This window comes from Paroedura picta, chromosome 2 (assembly GCF_049243985.1).
Source record: "Paroedura picta isolate Pp20150507F chromosome 2, Ppicta_v3.0, whole genome shotgun sequence".
NCBI classification, from domain to species: domain Eukaryota; kingdom Metazoa; phylum Chordata; class Lepidosauria; order Squamata; family Gekkonidae; genus Paroedura; species Paroedura picta.
Window position 1 is genome coordinate 160,584,190 of NC_135370.1, and position 26,728 is coordinate 160,610,917.

At 43.2% G+C, this 26,728-nt stretch overlaps 1 protein-coding gene across 2 annotated transcripts in view; it reads left to right on the forward strand.

Annotated features, from left to right (window-relative positions):
* Nucleotides 1–26,728, forward strand: part of UNC79 (unc-79 subunit of NALCN channel complex) — a 144,480-nt gene that overhangs the window by 14,342 nt on the left and 103,410 nt on the right. For both annotated transcript variants that reach the window (XR_013228570.1, XM_077323544.1), the window contains exons 4-12: nt 3,252–3,422; nt 7,755–7,847; nt 9,302–9,357; nt 11,120–11,249; nt 12,797–12,861; nt 15,264–15,352; nt 16,505–16,545; nt 19,685–19,713; nt 20,834–21,063. Coding sequence is in view for 1 of the 2 variants with exons in the window: in XM_077323544.1 (XP_077179659.1) it covers nt 3,252–3,422; nt 7,755–7,847; nt 9,302–9,357; nt 11,120–11,249; nt 12,797–12,861; nt 15,264–15,352; nt 16,505–16,545; nt 19,685–19,713; nt 20,834–21,063 (904 nt within the window). In the remaining variant the exon portion in view is untranslated. The remainder of the gene's footprint in view (nt 1–3,251; nt 3,423–7,754; nt 7,848–9,301; nt 9,358–11,119; nt 11,250–12,796; nt 12,862–15,263; nt 15,353–16,504; nt 16,546–19,684; nt 19,714–20,833; nt 21,064–26,728) is intronic.

A 26,728-nucleotide genomic window follows, 5' to 3' on the forward strand; every position in this document is an offset into this window, starting at 1 on the left:
GTAAGTGGACCTTTGGAGCTTTACCTTCAACTTGATGCCTGGGGAAATGGAGGAAGGCTTAGGAAAGGGGCAGATTCGAATGGGCACAGATCTGCTTTTCTGTATCTGTTTCGCAAATGGCCTGCTTTCCTCACAGAGACTCAAGGCAGATTGTAAAAAAAAAATCAACAATAAAGGAAAAACAAACAATAAGTACAATAAAAACCAATGAAAACAAACAATAAGTACAATAATAAGTACAATAGGTTGGATCTATATGCTGAATCTGGACTAAGCTATAGAAATATTAACAGATATTAAACAGGAGTGTAAATTTGTATTGCTCTAAATTCTGCCAAGAGATCGAACGCTGGCCGCAATGTCATGTTATGTACTGTTTAATAAATGTGAAAATGTATATGCCTGAATGCATGCCTAGACTTATTTATAAATACTGTAGGAATGGTTCTTTGTCAAATGTCTAATGTAATCTACAAATTCAACCATGTTATGAGGTCAAGGCCCGTTTCCTTTTCCTCTTCTGGAAATCCTGTTTGTGGGATGGTTCTCACCTTCACACACACTTGCATTTCAATTGATTCCTCTTCACTTGATGAAGAGACTCCATGGAATTCTGTCTGAGGCAAGAACCCTCTGGGGTTTGATCTACATAGTCCATTCAGACTGTGAACCACCCTAGAGAAGACTTCCAGTGGACCTATCTCCACAAATGCTGGCCTTCCTCCCTTTTGTCATAAATGCACTGAGATCTTATATTTCCAGGGTACCGCCACTATGTTGATGTGTCTGTCAGTAATTTCATGGCTTGATGTGAGTGATGGCAAGGAAAATAATGGCAGATGTTCTGAGAGAACAAACCAAAACCTGGAAATTAGGAGGTAGAGTTCAGACTGGAAATTAACTGGTAAAATTCTGAGGTAACAGATGGAACTGGCCCAAGTTAGATTGCAGGAGACGGATCCCTTTCCTGGTTACTATACTGTCATTCCTTTGAGATATATTTTCAGAGAAGATGCTTCAAGAACATGTCTGTACTCTTCTGTTGTTCCAGAGATGGAAGAGGATCTTTTTTTGTCTTTCCCCTGTCAGCTGTACTGTGTTTGTGGGGGGAGAGAAAGTAGCTTGTGTGTCCAAAAGTGCAAGTTTAAAAACCTAATTAAAATCTTGAAAGCATTTTAAATGTAACACGATGCTTTAATCCTTGTATTGCATCAAATCACCCTGAAGGTGAGTCCGGAGCCACTGTTTCCACTGTAAATTTTATAGTCTGTGGCAATACTTACTGAAATTCGAAGCTATCTACTTCTCCCTTTGGAACAATAATGAAAAAGGAAACCAATCAGATTGCTATATCCTGCATTCAGAGACTTTCAGGGATTGCAAGGGTAACAATTAGATCCTGTTCAGAAATAGGAAGGGGCTTCACAAAGAACAAATACTAAATTGACATTGCTATGAAAGCAAATAGGAGCATTTTTGCCATGCTGACTGATGGTAAAACGGACAGTCGAATCCTGAAGCATGTGCATGGTGTAGGGATGCTTTCCCCTGATGGCTGGGACAGCCTGAAAGAAGAACCACAGTCAGAACAACAGCGCCACAAAGGCCTTGAGGACTGGAGAGAAGACCTTGAACCAACATTTGCCCAGCAGTTTGTGATTTTGTGTGTATGTGTGTGTGTGGGGTGTGCTTGTGGGGTTCTGAGAATATGTCTGTATTTATTTTAAAACAGTTCTGTCTTGCCTTACCTGCAAGGACTCAGCGCAGAGAACGGTCTAGCAACCAAATTGCAAAGGCATAAATGAACAGAATTAAAAGCCTACCATTTACCAGTTTAAAAATATTCAGACTTAACATGCCCAAGAGTCAAGAGACAGCCAGGATCCACAAATTCACAGGCAGATCTACCAGAAATGCAATTGCTGTCTGGAGGAGGACGGCCTTACGTGCCCTTCTAAACCTAGCAAGATTTGGTGTCTCCCTCACCTGTGGGATACAGGCCATTGCGTTTTAAGGTCTATGGTGTCTATCAAACGGATTTAGTACATCTTTGAATATCTTGCTGTAGAAGGGATTTGTCTACAGATGTTGTGTTCATCAGTATTTGGACCTGCTTCTGGATCAACTCCTCCACTCTCTTTTCCCTCTCCCCACTTCATTTTGGTTAGGGCAACTGATAAACTGGCATTATGTTACAAGAGTTTATGCTTTTGGCTTCCTTTGTCATGGTTGTTCAAATTGTTTTCTCCCCAAAATATTTCTTAGAGCCTTCCCTTCCAGGCTGAATCTACCTCATCAGGATCTAAAACAGGGGTAGTCAATCTGTGGTCCTCCAGATGTCCATGAACTACAATTACCTTGACTCCCTGCCAGCATTTGCTGGCAGGGGCTCATGGGAATTGTAGTCCATGGACATCTGGAGGACCACAGGTTGACTGCCCCTGATCTAAAACATGGGACACCATCTTGTATTTTGGTTATAAATTACCCTTCAACTTTTCACAGAGGAAAACAGGGATGCCATAGTAACACCGATTCTTGTATCAAGGAGGCCCAATCTCAGTATTCCCCACTACCATCCACTGCAGGCAGACATACATTGGTTATGCTGCATTCATTTAGTGTGCTCTTGCCTGCTTCCTACTGATTTGAAAGCCGGGAGAGAGTGTGCTCCTGTTTCAAGAACAGAATTCTCCTGTTATGTTATTAGCAGTTCAAGATATACTTGCGCAACATCAGCCTGAGAGATGTCACTCTGCCCTGCTAAATGGGTGAGTTCAGGCAGGGAGGCCAGCAGGCATTAGATGTCATTTTCAGGCCTCAAACATAGGCCTGGCAGAACAACTCTGTTTTGCAAGCCCTGCAGAACAGGGCTTTGGCAACATGTGCATTAAGGACAAGATGCATCCAACTATCCTCTCAGGGGCTTAACTTGGGGCAGAATAATAGAATAGAACCATAGAGTAGGAAGGGGCCATACAGGCCATCTAGTCCAATCCCCTGCTCAATGCAGGATCAGCCTATAGCATCCAAGATAAGTATCTGTCCAGATGCTGCTTAAACACTGGCGGATACTGAGGAGAGAACTGGATCCAGATGAGTAACCGTGCTAGCAGCTCACACTAAGAAAGTTTTAACCACATGTCCCTGAAAAGGACAAAATAGAGACAACGATTTTTCAGGAATAGGTAGTTGTAGGGTAGGCTTTATGTTTTAACCGGGAATTGATATTCTTTATGTGCTTTTCACAGATCTTGGACAGTCAATTTTTTACACGACAACATGTTTGCTACCCTTTCTCAGTGATGACATCTTGAGTACTTTGCCGTATACAATGATTTCCACTTTAGCCACGTTCCCACCATTTCTCCATAAGGATATCATAGAATACCTCAGCACCTCCTTCTTGCCCATGGCGATACGTAAGTAGCTTCCAGTTACATTTCTAAAAGTAGCTTCCAGTTACATTTCTAAAAGAGAACTGCAGGTCCTTCTTCTGTACTGAGACCATAGACCAGGGGTAGTCAAACTGCAGCCCTCCCGATGTCCATGGACTACAATTCCCAGGAGCCCCTGCCAGCATTCGCTTTGCCTCCAGGGGTGTGAATCCATCTTGTGAATCAGAAACAGCCCCCCAAATGTACTGCCATGCTTACTTATACGAGAATGAGAAAGAACAGATTTAGAACAGAAAGATTGAATCCAGTAGGGCCTTAGAAACGGAGAAGATTTTCAAGGTATGAGCTTCTAAAGGTCAAAGCTTCCTTCATCAGATATAACCCCCAAAATCGTGTTGGTCTCTCAAGTGCTACTGAGCTTGAACAGAACAATATCGCTAGCCTCTGAAACTGTCTCTAGAGTTTAGGCTGGGGATGACCCAACCACCACCAAGAGATGCACACAATTTTGATTGCAGCTGATCAAAGGGAGTTAGGCTATGCAAGGGTTTTTTTCTGCAACTGTAGGGCTTGGTTCATTCTATCGATTCACAGTCCTGATAATGCATCTCCTAACCTGTTGCCTTGCGATATGTTCCTTGTCCTGCCTGGGCAGTTTTCAAGAACTGATTAAGGTCCAAACAAGGATAGAGGTGAAGTGACAGCTTTCTGTGTTTGTGGAAGATCTGTGGGTTGGACACAAAGGGAGGGTCTTCTGTTGATTCGTATACTTGCAGACTGGCAATTTGGTGACAGAACAAGTGGCTGATTTTTGCTGGTTTCCCCCTCCTCCTGTGGACCCCCATTTTGTCCTGTATAAAATTCCTGAAGGTTGTTCCAGGCAGTGAGCTATAGTAAAAGGGGTGTGTGTGTTGGGGGGGGGGGGGGGAGGAAAATTGCATTCATGAACTTTGCTCTGTTGAAACTTTAGAACCAGCCAAGTATCTTTTGTGTGGATTTCTTTAAGGAATAGATAAAAAACACTACTCTTCCAGTGCCATTCAAATGCTTCATGTTGGTTTCTGTGGCAGCTTTGAGAGCATCCTGTTGATTTAGGGAGCTCCATGTGTGCAGGAGTTCCCATTAGAAGCTCCCAATGATAGTGTTTGTTAGTACGCAGATCCTCCTCTATAGGGAGCTCTCACTGAGGGCAATCAGAAGCCCTTTTATGCTTCAAAATGATAGCAGCAATGAAGCGCTCCATTTTCTGTGTACTCTTAGCACTGCTTCGTCATTTATGAATTATTATCCCAAAGCACAAGTTAATTCCCTCTGAGCCTCTTGTGGCGCAGAGTGGTAAGGCAGCAGACATGCAGTCTGAAAGCTCTGCCCATGAGGCTGGGAGTTCAATCCCAGCAGCCGGCTCAAGGCTCACTCAGCCTTCCATCCTTCCGAGGTCGGTAAAATGAGTACCCAGCTTGCTGTGGGGTAAACGGTAATGACTGAGGAAGGCACTGGCAAACCACCCCGTATTGAGTCTGCCATGAAAACGCTAGAGGATGTCACCCCAAGGGTCAGACATGACCCGGTGCTTGCACAGGGGATACCTTTACCTTTACCTTACAAATCAGCATTTGCTCTTTTGACTGTCTTTTGAATATGAAGAAGAAGATATACCACATTTCTCTACTGTGGGAAAAATAGGCCACTGTGGAAAAAATAGGGGGGGGGGAGTGGAAGGAGCAAGCTAAAATGCAACATTGCTTCTGGTGAGGAAACAGAAGTGATGTCATGACTAGGAGGGACACTCGAGGATTCACCCAGAACTCTGTGGTCTAACCATAGAGATTATGATGTTCCTTCTGTTTTTTCTCTAGAAGTGAGGTTGCATAAGGGCATGAGAGGGTGTGCTTGGCCCTGGCCCCCTCAGTCCTTCTGCAGATTGCCAGCTGTGGTAGGCAGCCCTAGGATATGATTTAGGCCAAGAGACAAAGCAGGAAATAGATATATGCTTTGTTATTTCATCACAGATAGTTTATTATAAAAATATAAATATTTCCTAGTTAAGTACAGAAACTTCTGTTTGCACTGTTTCTAAGTACAAAAGAATGGACAAAAAAGACAAGAGTTGTATATTATTGTTACTGTTATTGCTATTGCTATTGCTATTAACTGGATTTTTACTGTCTTTCTCCACTCAGCAAAGTTCTGATGCAATCCTGAATAGTATGGTCTAAGTTTAGTGGATGTAACTCACTTTTCGAAGACTTCCTCTAGCCCAAGGATGCTTCCTCCAAAGGAAGTAGCTTTTTCCCAGGAGAAAGTGCCACTTCTGTTGGGGGAATCCTTTTCAAATTGATTTAGGTCCAATCTATTGGTTTCACTAGTCGTATGGGTGCATTTGTTGGGCTCCTGATTGGCCCTGGAGAATAATTCCATATGAGAAAGACACAATGACATGCAGCCACCATGGAGGCTGTCATGGGAAGGGGATGAGGTAAAACCGATAGGATCTATTCCAGTAGTTTCTGAACATGGATATTTTCAGTGTACCTTTTGGTGATTTGCATCAAGCCAACACAGTTTGCAACCATCTTCCCACTGAAGACTGCAACTTTTGTTTAAAAACAAGGTGTTGTTTCCACTCCCCTGATAATCCATCTGAACAGTGCCAGCAAATACCTTATATAACTCAAATCAGAGCGATCTTTCAATATAAACACCACTTCCTCTTGTCCCCAATCACATATTGTCTCCAATTTTCTCCTCACAAACTAAATCTTACAGCGTTTTCATTCAAAATGTTGTGAAGTACAAACGAGCCCTGTTTGTGTCAGGTTTTAAGAAAGCAATTCCACCAAGCTGGAAAGAATGAAGCCGGAACATCTTCACCTTCATGTGAATGCAGGTGCTGCCCCTTTGGCCTCAAATTACTCAATGTGCTGTGGGTTAGAGATGTCCCATTTTATTTGCAGAGCACCGATGATTGTCGTAGCTCTGAGTCAGGAACACAACAAATCAAGAAAAAGATAGCTATGAGTCATGGAAGAGAAACATCCTCCAAGAGTCCTGACTCCTTGGTCAACCAGCTATCACCAGCCTGCATATGAATCAGAGAGATGACTTTGGCTGTTGTCCAGGACAGAATTGGTCTGTTGGTTGAATTTGTGATAGGATGCCATAAGCCAGCTGTACACACACACGCAAAGAAGATTTCTGGAAGGAGACAGCCTGGGATTGATCTGTCTCCTTATCTTTATCCTAGCCATCCTCCAAGGAATATATGGGGGCATTCATGGCTCTTTTCCATACCACATTTTGTTCTCACAGCCCTATAAGGTAGACTGAAACTAAGAAAAAATGGCTGGCCCAAGATTAATTTATATTAATTTATATTTAGACTTATATATCACCGCATCTCAGCGACTCGCAGCGGCTTACAATAAAAGAATAAAAACAACATGTCGATAAACCCCCCAATACATAGTACATTAAATACATAAAGATGGCTCTTCATTGGAATAATTTCTCATCTCTCCCCCCCGCCCCCATCCAGCTGCAGTCCAGAGCTCTTTTGTGTAGGAGCGGGGGTCCTGATCTTGGTAGTTCTAATTCTAATTCTAGGTTATAGCTATATTGCTGAGATGGGATTTGAAGCTGGGTCTCCCAGGCTCTACACCAGGGGACCCAACTGGTTGATCCTACCAACACTGTAGTAATTTTGAGAAACAGAACCATCACCTAACGCCGGCCATGGAAGGTGTGACTCCTCACAAGAAGACTGGGATGGGAGGCAGGACTGATCACAGAATGGCTGTCATGGGAGGCAATCACAAAACATTGGGAAGTTCTAAATGGACCAACTTTCTGTGGTTGGGGTGGCTGTTTTCAAATGCAGTCCTCTGCATACCTGAAGGGGATACCTCCTGGAGTCTTCCAAGAGAACTCCATTTCCACTGAGGTGGAGAAAAACTGGGATTTGTCATTGACTTTAGGGAAGAAGCAAATAGGCACCAGGACCATTTACGCACTGGAGGTTTCATGCCAGGCTGCAGGCTGGAGTTTTAGTCGTGGCAGGTTGCCCCATCTCTTCCTGCACTCACATGGGGGAGCATTTGCCCTAGTGCACCTCATCTGCCCCCGATTTGTGCTCCTGCACAGGAGCTGGGGTAGTGAAGTTCCCAGTGCATAAACGGTCCAGGACACTCATTTGCGGCACCCACCGGAGCCAAGTTACAGATCACTGCTGTCAATGGGAAACCTTTGCAAGCTTACAATTCCATGTTTGGCTGAATGTTATTAATTCCGTATTGAAATTTACATGATCAAAAGGCAACTCTGCCTTGCTAACTGCTAAACCTCTGTTTTGCCTTAAAGTGGGTTCCTCAAGGAGAGAAGGGGTTCCGGCTCATGTTAATCTGTCTGCTTCTTCCATGCTAATGATTGCGATGCAGTATACGTCCAACCCTGGTATGTATCAGTCTTCCTGGTAATCTGTGCATTTGTCAGACTTCCATGAAATGTTACCTGAAAAGCACATAAACATTTTTAGCAGGGATGCTTGAAAGCCGATGCCGCAGGAAATGCTTCTTATATTTGCATTTTGAAAAGGAATTTAAAAACAGTCCTTTGAAATCGCTGAGCCTGGAGCAGGCAGTTTGGAGATAACAGATTTCACAGTGTTACAAGCATATGTCTGCTTAAACTTTTAAAAAAGCTTTGAACTACTTCTAAAAATTCTATTTTAAGACATGAAAGCAGAAAGCATGTCAGTTTCTATCACCATGGCATTAAGTGATAATTAAGAAACATTTGAGAGTGTGTTAATTTTAAACAGAAAACTGTTGATTGGCTCATACATTGCACCTCTGTAAGGGCAAATTACATCTGCTAAATTCTTTGTGATTAGTAAGGATGAAGCAGGTGGGCTGAACTTGATTAATGAAAGTCTATTCAGTTGTCTTGTGTAGTGTATAAGTGGCCATGATTTTAATCTGTAAAAGCTCCTTGCCTTTAACAATCCAAGAGCAAGAACCTACAGGAAAAGCATTTCACATTGCAACATTTCACTACTCTGAAAAACTTCATCTACTGAGCTTCTGGTATCCAGGTAATATTACTCCTCCGTCAGTAAAAAGACAGCAATCCTTGACGTATCAAAAGGAAAGCAAAATACATAAAGGATATAATTACACTACTTCTATATTTTGCCTGGAATTGCTTCCCCAAAGAATTCCCCTCTCTTTACAGGAGGGGGATTGTTAAAGCAGTTGAATGCCTGCAGATTTGGCATTGGGCAGAGAGCTGAGGTTTATACCTGATGATTATCCAAAGGGTTGTGTAATGAGCATTTTATTTCATGGTCTTTACTGCAGAGCTGTTCATATGTTACAGTGAATGCTTGTATATCCTTCATAGCTAAGAACTCACTTCTTCATGCTAGCTTTTCACATATAGGAGAAGTTTGGCACAAGGACATAGCTGTAGATGTTGTCTTCTGTACACATTCTGAGGTGGCACAGGCTTATGAAGACTATACCATGTATCCTTGAGGAACATCTGAGTTGGCTTTCAGAGTCTTGGTATGGGGACCGTAATATTTCTGGGACCACAGAATGAAGACTACCAGAATGAAGAATGCCCAAGGGTGGCCAAACAGTGTCTCTCCAGATGTCCATAACTACAATTCCCATGAGCCCCTGCCAGCACATGTTGGCAGGGTCTCATGGGAATTGTAGTCCATGGACATCTGGAGAGCTACAGTTTGGCCACCCCTGACTTCAAAGAACTCCTACTGCTGTTCTTTTGCTCTGTTGGCATTGGCTTGCCAGGCAGCTTTCAATTAAACCAAGACAAATGATACAACTCTGTGCCTTGATTTTGCATTTCAATCGTTTTGTCTCCATTTGTCTTTTCCCATCCAGTGTATCACTGTCAGTTACTGGAATGCCTTATGAAGTACAAACAAGAAGTGTGGAAAGTAAGTTTGTGGCTCAGTCTATTTGTGGGAACGGTTGTGAAGCATTTCTTTCTTTGAAAACCAAGATTGCCTGAAGTGTCGCTTCAGAACAGTGACAACAGTTTGCATGTCTGATACCTTTTCTGAAGTTTGAGTCATATTTTATTGAAATGTTTATTTTTATTTTTTTTATTTATAATTTGATTTCTAGGCCGCTACTCTTGCAAGCAGCTCATGGTGGGTTGCAAACATTTTCCCCAATACCCCCCCATTAAAACCCAACAAATAAACATTAATCCAGCATGCCAGGGTGGTGAACAAGACCCTCCCTCAGTTCAATCCAGAAAGCATCCCGTCTCAGGGGTTATGAGGAGCAGCCCAGTGTTCCAGGTTAGCCTGAGGAGGGGCCCACGATTATATCTGCCCTGGCCTCAACCAAAGGCCTGGCAGAAGAGCTCCATTTTGGAGGTCCTGAGGAACTGTGACAGCTCCTTTAGGGCCCTTTGCTCTCCTGGGAGCTCATTCCACCAGGTCAAGGCCACAACCAAAAAGGCTCTGGACCTGGTTGAGGCCAGGCGTGCCTCCCAGGGACCAGGGACCACCAATAGATTCAAACCCACAGAGCAGTGGGCTCCACTGTCGGCATAAGGAGACAAGCTGTCCCTCAGGTATGCAGGGCCCAGACCACGAATGGTCTTAAAAGTAAGAACCAAAACCTTTAACCTGATCCAGAAGCTAATTGGTAACCTGCCTCAGCAGCAGCTGGATATAGACCCTCCAAGATGACCTCATGAGGACCCTACAAGCTGCATTCTGAACCAGTTGCAATTTCTGGGTGAGAGATAGGGTTGGCCAGCATACAGCGAGTTACAGAAGTCTAGTCTGGAAGAGACTGTTGCCTGGATCACTGTGGCCAGGTGTTCTGGGGACGGTAGGGTGCTAGTAGCCTTGCTTGGCGAAGGCGGTAAAATGCCTTATGGGCTATCTTTGTGATCTGAGCCTCCATAGATAGATGATGATGATTATCATTATCATTATTACATACATACACACAAAGTGCATATAAGATACCTCCAAGGCCACTTACTTGAATATTAAGTAGTAAATTTTTTAGTACGTCTTTCTCGCTGGGTCTCAAGGTGGATTACAAATATGGGCTACTCCTCTTCATAAGATTTATTTGATACCATTTCAGTTAGCTTTTCATTAACTGATGAGGACCACATTATATTTAAAAGAAAATTACTCGGAAGTAGGCACATTTGTTTCCCTGATGAAATTTTTGCTGAAGCATGTGTTTGGAGTTCTGAGAGTATTCTACGGATACTTTTTGTATTTTTAAAAATATCTTTCCAAATGTTTCATTTTCTTAGCCGGTTGTATGTGATTTTGGTTTATTTTAAAAGAATGGTATTCCACAGACTGCTTTAGAGATCTTGAGGAACCAAAATCGGGATATAAGTATTTTAACAAGCTAATAGCACAGAAATGTATATGAATGCACTTAGGATTTCACCAGAGCGTTCAGTGACGGAAGTGTTCCTTTTATAAAATTTTGGTGCAGTTTTTTCCTATGTTCCGTCCACTTAGACCAGGGGTAGTCAAACTGTGGCCCTCCAGATGTCCATGGACTACAATTCCCAGAAGCCCCTGCCAGGGCATTTGCTGGCAGGGGCTTCTGGGAATTGTAGTCCATGGACATCTGGAGGGCCGCAGTTTGACTACCCCTGACTTAGACTGATACTTTCTGAAATTGAACTCGCCGATCCTGCTTTTGTTTTAGGATTTGCTGTATGTAATCGCATATGGGCCCTCTCAAGTAAAGCCTCCTGCTGTACAAATGCTTTTCCACTATTGGCCCAATCTAAAGCCTCCAGGGGCAATAAGTGAATACCGAGGCCTACAATATACAGGTCAGTGAAGCACTATCCATCTGCATGCTAATCATAGATACTAATGTAGAAAGTTCTGTTGCATTTCCCTGCTGAGCAATGGTTTCTATATGTTTTTCTAGCATCATATAGTAAGTGCTTGCAAGGAATAGTGTGTTTCTCTGTTAATATCCTCCCCCCCCCCCAAGGAATAACCAAGGTGACAACAGTTTCCAGCTTCTTAACTTTAAAACAAGTTCAGTTTTGGGAGCGTTTGCCAAGAAAAAGTGTGCAACGCCCTTCAGATTGGTTTTCAATGTGTATCAGTCAGGACTGTTTCCATTAGAGCAGAGGGTTGGACTAGGTGACCCATTGGGTACCTTTGAATTCTATGATTCTATAATGTAATGGCTGGATTCTGCAGTATCAGCCACAGAACCTGTCAATCTGCCAACCGTGCTAATTCCTTGCCTATACCTTCCTAAATGGGGGGACGGAGACATTTTTCTTCCCAGACCAGTGGAAAAAGAAACTCTTCTTTCTCTCCTCCTCTTCATTCTCTCTCACTGTCATTTAGGGCTGGTTTAGACATGTTCATAGATTCCTTGATTTCCCAATGATGAATGTGGGCACTGACATTACTGCTGAGCATTATGTTGTAAGGTGTTAACAAATGTTCTGCACCTAGTTTGACCTATGGATGAAGACAGGTGTAATATGTGTTCAGCAGTTGGGCCAATTTGGAAGCTTCCCCACTGTGTTCAGTCCAAATGTGCCTTTCCTTTCCAGGGTTGAACTCTGGGGGGAAAATAATTTGGTGCAAAAAGTAGGGTATGGATGGCACTGATTGGCTAGTGTCCTTAATGTCAAGAACCTTACCCCTAATCTACAGAACAATTTTTACTTCTTTTTTTAATCACATTTTTAACAATAAAGCAATTGCTAAATGTACTTACCCTGATTTTTAAAGGTAGCCTGCCCACCAGAGGCAAGAAGTGGAGGCAGGGTTGGTGACTGTATATATGACTGTTATTCAAATGTAATGCTGAGAAGAAACTGTGGCTCTTTTTTTTACCTTATGTCTGTATTCATCTGCAGAGGCTCTTTGACTTGTGCAAGTCATTACTTGAAGTTGCAGAAGCTGTGGTGAATTTGCGTGTGTGAATTAGCCATTAAAAACATTTTAAAAAACAATATGCATAATTATTTCGCTGGGATATCCAAGACTTTCTGCACTTATGATCTGTACTGTCATTACAATCCAGCTCAGGCATTAATGGCTCTCTAAATTCTCAGGTAGGGTTATTTGCCAGCTGGGCTGCTTGAGATATGAATTTAACTGGAGGTGTTGCACACCTTAATGCTCAGCCATCACTTATTCTGTCTGAGCTACAGCTGCATAAGGGCAAATGCTGGGCTGGTACCAGAGAGCAAATGTTTCTTTAATAGTCTGGAGTCGAAGACCTGAACTTGAGCCCTGGAGCTTGTCACTTTAATTGCTACGGAGGATCCTCCCTCATTGCTGTATCTAATCCAGATTTAGCTGTTCATTGGCTTACGTGTTTATCAGTGGTGGTTTTGTTTTTCAGCATGGAATCCCATACACTGTCAGCACATTGAATGCCATAATGCCATTAACAAGCCAGCAGTGAAGGTAATGGACATATCTGCTCCCCTTAGATTTTGCCCACTGAAGAATCATTCTATCAATAATTGTTGTCAGTCTCAAGAATTGCGAGGTTGTTCTTTCAAAGTTAGAAAGGGAAGCTTTTCTTCTGTATCAGTCTATTATCCTGAAAGCCCACTTGCCACTCAAATCCTAGCAATGCCAATGGTAACTAAGACCCAGAGTAACTCTTTATAAATAAGAACACAATAAGAATATCTTGTTTGACCAGATTGGTCGCCTATCAAATCCAGCATCCCATTTACCATTTTAGCCAATCAGGAGTCTTGGGAGCAGAGCCCAGAGACCAGAGTGTCCCTTTGCTTTAGACCCCCAACCCATAACTGGTATTCAGAGCTATACAGCTTCTGGATGGGGTTATTGTAGCTCATTATCCTAGTCTACCTTCTGATCCTAAAAACTTTGCTATAATTATGCACACATTGTTTTCCTTGTTCCTGGCTCACACTGGAACACAGACATAAAGTTACAGCCCATCCATAACCATTGATTCAAATGGACTTAGATGGATACGGGTGGGGAAAATGCAAGACGCATGGAAAAGGAAAGCTCATCCTTTCTGCACTCCATTGCTGGGTTGCCCATTGGCTGGCCAAGCCTGCATCACAGCTGCCAATGGCTGCCTGGTTTATGCTGCTGCATTGGAGAAGACTCCAGGTCCCCTTCCATGTCCCTACCCATTAGCCTGCTGCCTCTTTTCTCCTCCTCCACACACTTCTGGTCCTCAGGGCAATTCTTTTGACACAAGCACAGATGTCAGAATTAACCATCCTTGTTTTTAAACTTCATATTTTTTTTTACAAAACTGCAGATCTGCAGAAGAATACCCCCTATCTGGACCTGTCCCCATTTTATGGATTTTTCTATCCACATGGAGGCCAGGTTTAGAATTAGACACAGAGTAACTCCGCTTAGAATGGTGCTGTTAAAAGACCAGAGTGTAATAAAGAAAAAGAACACCAAGTTGGTCTTTATACTTAGGATATCTCTGCCTGATTATTTACTATTGTATCTCAACCCCAACTCATTGTTTTTATCTCATTACCTGTATTATCTTCAGGCCAATCCTGCTCATCTGTAAGCTATATAATTGGGCTGTTGGACAATTGTAACCAGTACATTGCATTGCATGTAAACTGGTAAGGACTGTGTTGTGCTCAGGTTCAGTGTATGCTCTTTGAGGCAGGAACATTTAGCACATGAGCAGTTCAGGATGATGTGGATAATACCTGAGCCAAGCCTGTGAGTAGAACTACTGTTTTCAAAGGCACAGAGCTACATACAAAGATGGCATCCCTGTGCCAAGCTTTCTCTACTTTTCCTGTACTCTGATGTCATAATGCATGTTTCCTGACCCCTGCCAGCCAGTGATGCATAGCAGGTGGGAATATACAACATGGGGATGTCAAGTCACAGGGTATTTATTTATTAGATTTTTATACCCCCCTTCCATACGGCTCAGGGCGGTATGTGATGCAACAGAATATGAGGGAGGGGAGAATTCATTTTGGGAATTCCATTAATGGAGGCATCCCATCTCCTGAAATGTGCAGTTCTCCTGTGAGTGATGCAGCTGTTTTTCACAAGTAAGCAACAGTTTAGGTTGACTCTCAAAAACTGTACATGCTTCCCTTCCACCCTGTTGGTAGCATCCAATGTTCAGTTCTAATTGCAAGCAGATCACATTAAACTGTAGCAAATAATATTTTCCAGTGTAGCCCAAACTTGTTTGCAAATAAATCCAATGCATTTTGGCACGCTAGTTCTTCCATAGAGAAGAATTTAGTGAAACTGAATCTATTCCCACCAACCAGAATGGCCACACAAGAAATGATCACATTATCTTATTCCTGGGATTAATGAATTCCCAGGAATTATAATCCAAGCAAAAATCCCATGCTTGCTCTATCTCATGTTTTATCCTGCCCTTTCTCCAAGGAGTTCAGGCACAGTATATTCAACCTGCCAATAGCTCTGGAGAAGAATGTCCTGTCTCTTTAATAGAGGTTTAATGTGCGGAAATTGGCAGATGAAGCTCTCCATGGTATGGAGATAAATAATACCATCTGCTAAATAACATACCATAAAGTCTCTATTAGGGGGACAGAACATTATTCTTTCTCCAAGTTGTGGTCGAGTGTAGCACACAGAGTTCTCCCTTCTTTTCCTTCACTCATCCCTGATTATCCTTTCCTAGCCCCAAGCACTGACAAAGCTGATAGGTCCAACTGGGGCAGCCCAAAGCACATAAACATAGATTCAGTTCTATATATGCAGGGGATCCTCTGCTAATGAAGTTTAGAAGATTAATTGACTGGTACGTCTTTTTTGGAGAGAGAAACTGATTCTGTCCTTCCTATGTGTTTCAGATGTGCATAGATCCTTCCTTGTCTGTGGCTTTGGGTGATAAACCTCCCCCTCTCTACCTTTGTGAAGAATGCAGCCAGAGGATTGCAGGGTGGGTAGACGATGAGAGGCCGAATCCAAAAACACAAAATTTATCAAGAGTTGAGAAATTATGTACTTTGAAAACTGTTCAGAACTTCATCTAATAATAATCAAGCAAACAACATTCCTGCTCAAATGAAATTTATGCAAGTTTTAGAGAATGGAGATCTGGAGATATGATCTTTTTCTTTCAACCAAACCATGCTGAGGACTTCTAATGAGATCAGAAATAGAACCTAAGAACAAATCAATACATTTTTTACAACCCCTCTAAGGCGTCTGTTTCTCTTAGAAGAGATTGCAAAAGGAGGTGTATGGCTAAGACCACTCACCACATCCAAATTTGATTGCCAATAGCTGCTATTTGCACTCTTTTGTTCTTTCTAGTTTTGACCATTTCTTCTGTTCCATTAATGGAAGACTCCTCCCACTTAGACCATAAAACCAAAAGTGGCAATGGGTCGGTCACGGAAGACTCTTCTGTTCCCAGAAAGTTACTTTCTATGAACCGAAGACTCCTCCAAGAGCCGAAGGGCACCTTTGCTACAGAAACCCGGTCATTATCAACAGCTTGCTCAAACAGCTTGCAAATGAAAACAAATTCAATCCACTGAAATGTTCAGCCAGAAGCTATTCTCTTTATACTGGCTTCCTGCTTCATAGCTGTTTTGGCACCAGAGTGACACCACTTCCAGAGGAAGGTAATTTCATTTGATAGAAGTCACCTTGGTGTTGAAGTCATTTTCTATTTAAACCTGAAACACAGATAATTCAATTTGGTAGGAAGTCTGGCTTCTCAACAGAGGAAGCGTTCCTTTTTGATATTCGAGCTGTCCATTCTCTTTTAGTGCTTGTCTTTCACCTTTTGCTGTCTGACCATAACCAGAAGGCTCTGTATTTTTTCATCTGCTCAGTCAGTCTCTTTGGCATGACCCATGAAAGCCAACAACCGGGCACAGTAGCTATTAGCACTAACCACCATGCAAGACAGAAGGATAATGAACACAACCCAGGTTTAAATTCCACCCCTCAAAAAAAAAGCTTTACATAATTATAGTACGGAGCCCACCCTATACAATTAAAACACGGCTGTTTCATTTGGGGTGAAAAACACAAAACCAAACTATCACAAACTACTCTGATTCTTTCTTTTCCTTTTAAGGGATCACAGTGAATGGTTGATTGATGTTCTATTGCCGCAAGGTAAGACTTAATTTTAAAATGGGTAATGAATAATATTGACTAGACCGTCATCAGGGTGTTTATAGAATCATAGAATTGTGGGATTATAAGGGTGCTCAAGGGTCATTCAACCCAACCCAAAATATATGAGTAATTTCTAGGGCATGATCAGGTGTTGCAAAAGAACTATGCTTGTGCTGAGTGAAATGAATCTATTGAAAGAATTAACACCTGTACTCACAGAGAAACCCAGAGTTAACTCTTGTGGGGATTCACCCTTCTTGTTCTCAAGAGTGAAACTAGACAAGATGCTTGGGAAACTGTGATTGGATCATCATAGTGTTCATAAAAACGTAGATTGCAGCTGCAAAGTCGTGATTCAGGCTGGCACAACTTCAGAAGGGGCTGAACCCTTCCACCCCTGCATGATTTCGCTGGAACCATAGGAACTGCCCACCCCACACTATTACCTGACTTGGAAGGAAAAAGACAGGTAGAATGGTTGCCCTTTTCTTCCTTTGCAAAGATATCAAGAGCTAATAATGAGTGCGTTTCAGTTGCTGGGAAGACCTAATGTTGACCCTTCTAAAGGTAAAGGTAAAGGTATCCCCGGTGCAAGCACTGGGTCATGCCTGACCCTTGGGGTGACGCCCTCCAGCATTTTCATGGCAGACTCAATACGGGATGGTTTGCCATTCCCTTCCCCAGTCATTACCATTTACCCCCTAGCAGCAAGCTGGGTACTCATTTTACCGACCTCAGAAGGATGGAAGGCTGAGTCAACCTTGAGCTGGCTGCTGGGATCGAACTCCCAGCCTCATGGGCAGAGCTTTCAGACAACATTTCTGTTGCCTTACCACTCTGCGCCACAAGAGGCTCTTTTAGTTGGACCCTTATACACACCATTGCATTCAGGTCTAATGCCTCAGAAGCAAAATTTCATGGGTTATTTTAAATTGCAGCAGGAGGGGAGAGATGAGAAAATCGTGTTCTGAGGACAGAAACTCTATGGACTGTAGAAAGGCTTTGGTGGATCCAAGCCAGACCTCTTCATCAACATGTGGAAATCGGCTGGGTGGACAATGAGTACAATCTTGTTTATTTTTCATCCCCAATGGCAAAATGCTTCCGTCCGGATACCAGCTTTTTGCACTTGTGAGCCCTGTACCTCCTGTTTTGGTGTCTATGCAAGTCCCATGATCTCCCAGCGTGGGGTTCAAAAGGAACCCTTCTACCCTCGTTCACCAGTGGAAAAGCTGGTAGGATCCAGCACCCATAATGGTAATACGGATAGGAAAAGTGAGAACAATAGAAAAACATTTAAATTTTAAAAACAGCACTGAGTACCAAGTGCCAGGGTGCACCCTCGTCAGTTCTGTATGTAAGATGAAAAGGGTGAGTAGTGCAGCTAATAAATAAGGAAGAAGTAGAAGAAGAGTTGATTCTTATTTGCCACTTTTCTCTACCCGAAGGAGTCTCAAAGTGGCTTAAAATTGTTTTCTCTTTCCTCTCCCCACAACAGACACCCTGTGAGGCAAGTGAGGCTGAGAGATCCCTGATATCACTGCTCAGTCAGAACAGCTTTATTAGGGCTGTGACTAGCCCAAGGTCACCCAGCATGTGGGGGAGTGGAGAATCAAACCCGGTTTGCCAGATTAGAAGTCCATACTCCAAACCACTACACCAAGCTGCCTCTTGATTTAAGGGAAATTTCTGTGGGACAGTTTTAGTCAATTTTCACCCTCCTGCAGTATGTTTCAAGTTCCCTCCCAATGTTCTTGCTGAGGGTCTTCTATTTCCCAGGAGTGGGATTTCAGGGGGTCATTTTGGGCTACTATAGCTGGAATAGGGAAACTCTGATCCACTGAGACAAATCCCTTCTGTCAGCAGAGATTTAGAGTGGGGTTCAAATCAAAGAGTTTCCAGAAACTGGCATTATGCTATTGAAATTCTTGTGAAATTTTTTCACATAAAATGACTGCTTACAGTTGTTGAGGAAAAATGACGAAAGAAAGAAAACCTAGAATTATTTTTTTTCCAGAGAATCAATATAGGGTGCGTGTGCATGTGTGATTTTTTTTGGGTGGACAAACTATGCTGGGTTTTAAAGAAAATTATAATGTTGTCTGTAGCCCCAGTTTTATTGTTTTTATAATGCATATCCTAGTACATTTATTTTTAATGTATTATTATTATTGTCATGGTGAACCCAAGTTGTCCATCCAGTAGATTTCCGCTGGTGATGGTCCTGCAAATTACTGGTTGTTAGATAGAAAAATCAGATTTGGTTGCATCTCTGTTCTTGACATTCTTTAATGTAGTCTACTAGTACAAGCCTTCCCCTGTGTGTATATATGTGTGTGTGAACAGTACTGTCAAGTCACAGCCAACTTATGGTGACCCTGTAAATCAGGGGTGGGCAAACTGTGGCCCTTCAGTTGTCCATGGACTACAATTCCCATGAGCCCATGCCAGCATTTGCTGGCAGGGGATCATGGGAATTGTTCTCCATGGACATCTGGAGGGCCGCAGTTTGCCCACCCTTGCTGTAGAGTTTTCAAGGCAAGACACCCTCACAGGTGCTTTGCCATTGCTTGTTTCTCCATACCAACCCTAGACTTCCTTGGTGGTCTCCCATCCAAGTATGAATCTGAGCTGACCCGGCTTAGCTTCTGAAACCTCACAAAATCAGGCTAGCTTGGATCATCCAGAGCGCAAGTCTTTCTACCTCACATATATCCTGAATATAACTATGGCCCATATTCCTCTGATGACTTCTCTATCTTACTGGCCAAGTTCCTCAAGTTAGCACCATTTAACATTTCCATGAAAATGAGAAGCAGGGAGCTGTTGCTATGTGTTTTCTAAGGGACCTCATTTCCGTCCAGATTCTTGCTAAACACAAACCTGCTTAGCATCAAAGATGTATCTCCAAATCTATGTCTTATTTTATAAGACTAAAGCATGACAGGAGCTCTGTTTATAGCATTACTCCCATTTTGCTGAACAAAGAAGACCCAACATTCAGACAGTCTCACCATCCTAGAATTACATTTTTCCCCACACTTTTAAAAAGCCCCCACCAGATCAATCCATCTAATTCCTACAATACAGGAGTGATCTTAACAGCTTTGATATTCCATTTACCTTCCCCTTACAGCTGAAATTTCTGCTATATGTCAAAAGAAGGTAAGACTGCTCCACGTATGTGATGGAACATCATCATTCAGAATTTTTGTCTGTAACTCCATCTCATTGTCATGTGCCGTGCAAAATTTCCCATTTTTGTGTCCATCATTGCAACAGCTGAGGAAAAATTCTGGTTCTTTAGAGAGTTTGTTGAACATGGCTGAAATATGTAGATGTTGTCGTTCTTGTGACTGCTTGGAGTGGATATTCAGTTTATCGTTTTAAGTATTGTCGCTGATTTGACTTGGTACGCTTCAGTATGAGTGCACTCTAGACATGATTACTTCCACACAAGATCTCTAGAAATGAAGGCAGATTTCAAGGATAAGGTCCAGGAAAAATAACCCTCATGTTCCTGGGAAGGAAACATTCTTTTTCTGTAGCGATTTATATTCACTTTTCCCCTGAAGAAGAGTAATTTGCTCAAATTTTCTCAAACTGCATCGCCTCAAAATATCTCCATATGCTTTGAGAGTTGTCATTCTGTCCCTAGCAAGATGTGGCCCTCCCATGAAAAAATAAGCAAGACAGCTCGGGACAAGGCATAGGGTAAGGCTCAGATTTAGATGGTGGAACTAAAACAGAAGGCTGAGAGTCAAGCTCCACCAGGGCCACCAAGGCAGATTGGGCTTCTTATCTTCTTAAAGTGCTATCAGTATATGGAAGAATACATACAGTGTCGTGTGGAAGGATGACCTGAGGAAAACAGTGATGGGAGAAAGGAATTAACCTCTTACCTCCCTCTGTCCTGATCATTTCCACTCAATGGCTGGCAGATCAGATTGCAGATTTTGAATGTCTAAATGTATGCCATCCATCTCATTTCGCAGCCCTTTTATCATGAAGAGAGGCCAAACCCGAAGGAGCAGAACGTGTCAACGAGCACAAATATGGAGCCTAGTTTTTTAATTGTTGAACCTGACCTGAATGTCAACCAGTAATTTTCTGGTTGACCCAGCTTTTCTACTCCGCTTCCACACACCCTCTGGTCCTTCTATCAGCTGCCTCCCAACCCATTCTGAGGGAATGAATTGTCTGTTTGTGTTTAATTCTTTGACTGTGAATTCATGAATTCTTCCTTCCATCCGCCCACAGCTAAATTACATGAATTTCGTTCCAGAACTGCAGCTCACATGTGAGGAGGGCTGTTGTTACTTGCTTCTCGGCCGGCTGTTGTGGTCGCCATGGGAACAGGCCGGTGCGCTATTGTAAACGGTGCCACTCAAACCATCACAGCAGTGAAGTTGGGGCCACTGCGGAGACTCATCTCTATCAGACCTCCCCTCCCCCCATTAACACTCGGGAGTGTGGGGCTGAGGAGCTTGTTTGTACTGTGGAAGCTGTCATCAGGTAATCTGCTCACGACCATTTAATGCACACACACAAAATGTTCACCCATCTCCCCTTCACACGTTATATTCAGGTAACAATTGCATTGTATGCAGAGGTTAATTTTCTCAGGCCCTTCTGAGGTACTTGGGATATGCCGCTGAAATAGCCGGACGAAGCCCTGAAAGCAATATATTTCAGATGTTTCATTTTCAAATGCATATTTCCATTTTTTTAAAAAAATCAGTGAAATTAGGTCTGGCACCTAAGCATTGCTTCATTGACTTCATTTTGTACTTCAAGTAATGTTTAGAAACAGAAAAAAAAACTATTTTTTTGCCATGTAAATGATGTTTGTGTGTTTTAAGTATATGTGGTTGTGATCTAGAGCCAGTTTGGTGTAGTGGTTAAGAGCGCTGACTTCTAATCTGGCGAGCCAGGTTTGATTCCCTGCTCCCCCACATGCAGCCAGCTGGGTGTCCTTGGGCTCCTCACAGCACTGATAAGGCTGTTCTGACTGAGCAGTAATATCAGGGCTCTCTCGGCCTCACTGACCTCACAGGGTGTCTGTTGTGGGGAGAGGAAAGGGAAGGCGACTGTAAGCCTCTTTGACCTATTATGCAAGGCAGCAGCTATGCTGGGCTGCCGCCGTACTATTGCGGTGGGGGAAAAAGCCCCACCATCCCCCGCATATGTACGGGGGAGGAGCTACCCTGGCGCATGCTGGGTGCCCCGGCGCAAGGGCCATGCATACACTATGTGGGGCTGGAAGTGCCAAGAGCATTTTGAAGCGGTGGCAGCGGCAATGGCAGTGGGGGGGATTGGGGGCATGGGGCCCCCACTGCATGATGGTGGGAATAAGCATGCTGCTTTCCCACCATGGTGGGTGCGGGGGGACACTCCTGTCAGCTCCGCGGAGCTGCGGAGCTCGTAGGGGCGAGAGACGTAGGTTGGGGGAGGAGCTAGGCCCAAAGGCCCGATTCCTCCGATTATGCAAAGGGCTAGCCTGACCTAGCTTCACCTGAGCCCTCGGGAGTCTCAGGAATGTGGAAGAATCTGTATTTCCTTAACGCGGGTCTCCCAAGAGCACCCAGGCACCCAGGGTGGTGACGATGTCGAGCATAATCAGGTATTTTCCCCGAAGCCCTGTCACCGCCAGCTTGGGTGTTCCAGCCCATGCATAACGGATCTTTGAGACTCTTTCAGGTAGAGAAAAGTGGCATATAAAAACCAATTCTTCTTCTTCTTCTTCTTCTTCTTCTTCTTCTTCTTCTTCTTCTTCTTCTTCTTCTTCTTCTTCTTCTTCTTCTTCTTCTTCTTCTTCTTCTTCTAAGTTTGAGTGATGTGTTGTAGGGTGGGAAATCTGAGTTTTGTCTGGAAGTTATTAGCCTGAGTGGCAAGCTGGGAAGTTGATCTTTGTGGAAATTATTGCCCTAACTGAGGAAAATAGGTCTGACTGGAAGTTATTAGCCTGTGTGGCTGGATCTGTTTAAGGAACCATTACGCTATTGAACCTCTGAGACCATCGCACTTATTAACCACACAGAAATGGTTATGCTGTTTTACTTATAAATTCTTTTCATTTTTATGAAGAACAATTGTTTACTTTAACGATCCCTTTTTACCTCAGAGCCACTCTTACATGTTGAATGTTCTGTCATTCTAACCTATATAACGAAGCTATTCCTGTTCTCTGAGTCAACTAAGATTTCTAAGGCCACAGCCTCTGGTGGGGGTGAAAACAAGGCAAGGAGGCAGCTTAACACATACCGCCTCAGAACACTAGAGAGAGATTATACAGAAAGAAAGAGAAGCGTGTTAAAAGAAGAGTCGGTTTGTATACCTTGCTTTTCACTGCCACACTAACACCATAGTTCATGAAGACACCACTGGTGTCTATAGAATAAAAGCCATGCAGCCCAGAACAGACTTTAAAAAAATTGCAAGAATCTGCATGATAATGGGGAAGCCAATGCTGTTTGAGAAATGAAGAAGAAAAAGAAGAGCTGTTTTTTTATATACCTTGCTTTTCACTACGTGAAGGAGACCCACAGTGGCTTACAAACACCTTTTTCTTCCTCTCCCAACAGTGGACACCCTGTGAGGTAGATGGGGCTGAGAGAGCCCTGAAAGAACTGTTGTGTGAGAATAACTCTATCAGTGCTTTGGTGAGCCCAAGGTCACCCAGCTGGTTGCGTGTGGAGGAGCGGGGAATCAAATCCGGCTCGCCAGATTAGAGCCTGCTGCTCTAAACTACTATACTATGCTGCAATTTTGAATAATATTTTGCAGGGATGTGTCCCTGCCCCTGGAGATGTTTTATGTTGGTTGTAAATATATCTCAATATGTAACTCTGTAATTTTATTTTAATTTTTTTTAAATTCATGACTGTGGTCAAGTCTGCATGGGGCTTTTTATCTACTCCCAGTCTGAATAAATCTCTCTCGCCTACACTGAATTCGATTTCCATTTTGATTTTGGGCGCTTTAAATTTTCCCTCTGCAACATGCATGATTGATACCTTCCCCCCCCCCCCCCAATATCCAGGAGTGGATATAAGCCTCCATATTTGAAAAAAAAACTGCTACCAGTAGATTTCTCCTTTATGCGAATTAACTTACTACTCCATGCCGCATAGCAAAGCAGTCTTCCCTGATTGGCCAGGGCATCAGTTCAAAGACTTACTGGTTGCAAGTTTTGTCTTAAAGTGACTGCACTCCAGAAGCACTAACTTCTCTCAGCAGAGATTTGCCTCATTCTTTGAGAGGCTGCTGCTCACTTGGGAATCATAAGAGAAGAAATAAAGCACTAGTGCTGGCTGAAATCACCCCCCACCCAGCCAGTTCAGGAAAGGTAGTTCAGCTTCATGACCACAGCTCCCCTCCCACCTCCCCGCTCTGAACTTCCCCAATCAAGTGCTTTCTGTTTCAATTTGGGGAGGTGGAGGGGAGGAAGGAGAAAGACCCAGGTTCAAATCAACCTGAATTCAGCAGGATCCACAGCGGGGGGAAAAACAGTAAGTGCAGAATCAGCCTATGTTGCTACCTTCATATGTCAAAGCTGTTTAGCCATTGTCTGGAATGGCAGAGGCTAGATTTGAAGCAGGGACCTGCCAAGGCACAGCTTATTCTCACTCTACATCTCTTCTACCTCTATTTCGTCCTTCTTGCAAAGAACTCAGGGCAGCACACAGGGCAGCACATGGCATTACCACCCAAGGATCCCCCGGATAGATTAGATCTGGTTCCCCGCTGCCATCAGAAGAGAATTTGGCCCTCAGGCTGAACGGAGGATGGGGGGTGGCATGTTTAAAATCCTTTAGGGAAGTAATCGCTGTCTGCTTGGATTGTGCTAAGGTTTGTTTTTATGGAGATCATTGTTTTATCTTTGTAAACCACTGCGAGACCTTTGGAGAGTGGCGGTATACAAATAGAAAAATAAATATACAAACAAAAACAAATAAATAAAAATGCTTGCCCTCCTTTAATGGGCTACAACAAGCCTGGATATGATGGAAGGGGAAACAGAGTGATCGGCCCAGAATCACCCAGGAAACTTCTTAGTCATGTGGAGATTTGAGCCTAGGTCTCCCCCAACAAAGACCATCTCTGTTCTCCTCTTAGGACTCCATGCAGTTTTGTAATTATTACAGAAAATCCCCCTTTTTTTGCAGATTGCATCTACAGTTTCCAATTGAAGGAAATGGGGCTTTTAAACCCTTCTTCCATACTGTTCACCCCCACCTCCAACTTATTTCTATTGCCCCTGGGGGAAAATACACTCCTCTTCCCAGTGGGGATAAAAGCTCACGTGAACAGGAAGCTGCCTCAGACCACAGGTCTATTTATTTGATTCTGTTCTCTTGAACTGGCAGCAACTCAATCAGGCCTCAGCCATGAAAAGTGGGATCAGAACTCACTTTCTTCATTGCAGTTCTACAATATCTCCCTAGAAGCTGGAGGTGGTGATTTGGGGAGTAAATGGCCTCTGTGGAGGGTTAAGAAGCCTCACTCCTGTTTGGCCTCTGTATCGAAATGGTAGCCCCAACATTTGCAGTCTACTAAAGGGGGGGGGACATGACCACAATTGTCAATTGGGTAGCCGTGTTGGTCTGAAGTAGCACAACAAAAATTGAGTCCAATAGCACCTTTAAGACCAACAAAGATGTATTCAGTAATAAGCTTTGTTGGTCTAAATGGTGCTATTGGACTCAGTTTTTGTAGCACAATTGTCAATGGAACTGGTAGTTTCCCCTTTCACCATGCTATTCAGAAGACACAGAATAAGTACAGAACACAGTGTAAATCATTTAGAGTAGCAGTGCCAGATCTAGAGTTTCTTATTTTCTACAGCATTCCAAAATTGCTTCCTGTTACTGTTACCTGAGAGCTCTTTCTGCCCCATGTGGAGCTGTCAAGATGACTGTTTTGCAGGAACGTATCAAAGCCTGTCCTGTTTTGTTTATGTACAATTGGCACAGCTGTGCTTGTATAACCCAGAAGAGCTCTGGCTAAATAAATCCCTCAACTAAATTCCTCTAAGTGGAGACTTGGGAATGGTTCAAGTCCAGAGATGACAGCATCTTTTGTGGCGTGCCAGGTGGTTATGAAACTTCTTCTAGATGATATCCAAGATGGTGCATTTTCCAAAATAACATAATTTATCATAAACTTGAAATGGAGCAGCTTAGCAAGCACACACGTAGCAGAAGCACTAGTGTTATGAACATAGCAAACTTTGAAAATACAGGGTCTTCAGAATCCTTTAGAAAGGATTTTCTGAATAGGAGCCAATCCTGCATGAGGCATCCTGTAAAACAATAAAAAGAAAATCCAGACTGTTTATTTTCCCTTCTGCTGCTAAGTGCAGGATGCTTTATCTTTACTGGAGCCTGCAAAGAAATTAGCAGTTCCCTACATACCGTCTTTCCTATTTCTACAGGCCGTCTTTCCTATTTCTGACCAGACTAACTCACAGGATAAAGAGTTGAGGATGGGGATAAGTCACAGCTGACTTATGTAGGCAAGAGACAATCAGAGGTGGTTTACCATGGCCTTGTTCTCCTTGGAAGGAGAATACTAAAGTCTCCCTTCCAAGTACTGGTCAGTTAGCTTCTGAGTTCTGATGAAATCTGGCTAGCCTGTGCTACCCAGGACAGTTATGTACTCCTATTAACAATACCTTAACTACGAGTCAACCAGTTACTGGAGGCCCCTTTCTGAATACTACCTCCTAAGAAGAGGAGATTTCAGCTTCTAACTTCTGTGAGTAAATGGAAGTGAAGCTCTGGAATTCACTCAAAATCACAAGAATTTTGGGGTAATCCTAGAGTGTTGCACTTACACAATGACATCACTTCCTGATTTATGCCAGAAGTGATGTCACACATTGGTGCTGTGCTGAAGACTTCCTATTTCCTCCCTGCATGGCAGCAGGGGATTGGAATATGGGTCATGAGGTCTACTGCTCTAGCCAGTGACCTGCCCTCCACATGCCAACTACCTGATCTTAAAATTCTATACATGTTCCCAGGTTCAATAAGGTTGCGTGGTAGAGTGTTGGACTAGGATATAAGAGAACTGGGTTCAAATTACCACTCAGCTTGAAGCTCACTGTGTGAGCTGAGGTCACCCTCTCTCTCAGTCTAAACTACCTCTCAGGATCCCAGAAAAGCTTGACAAAATG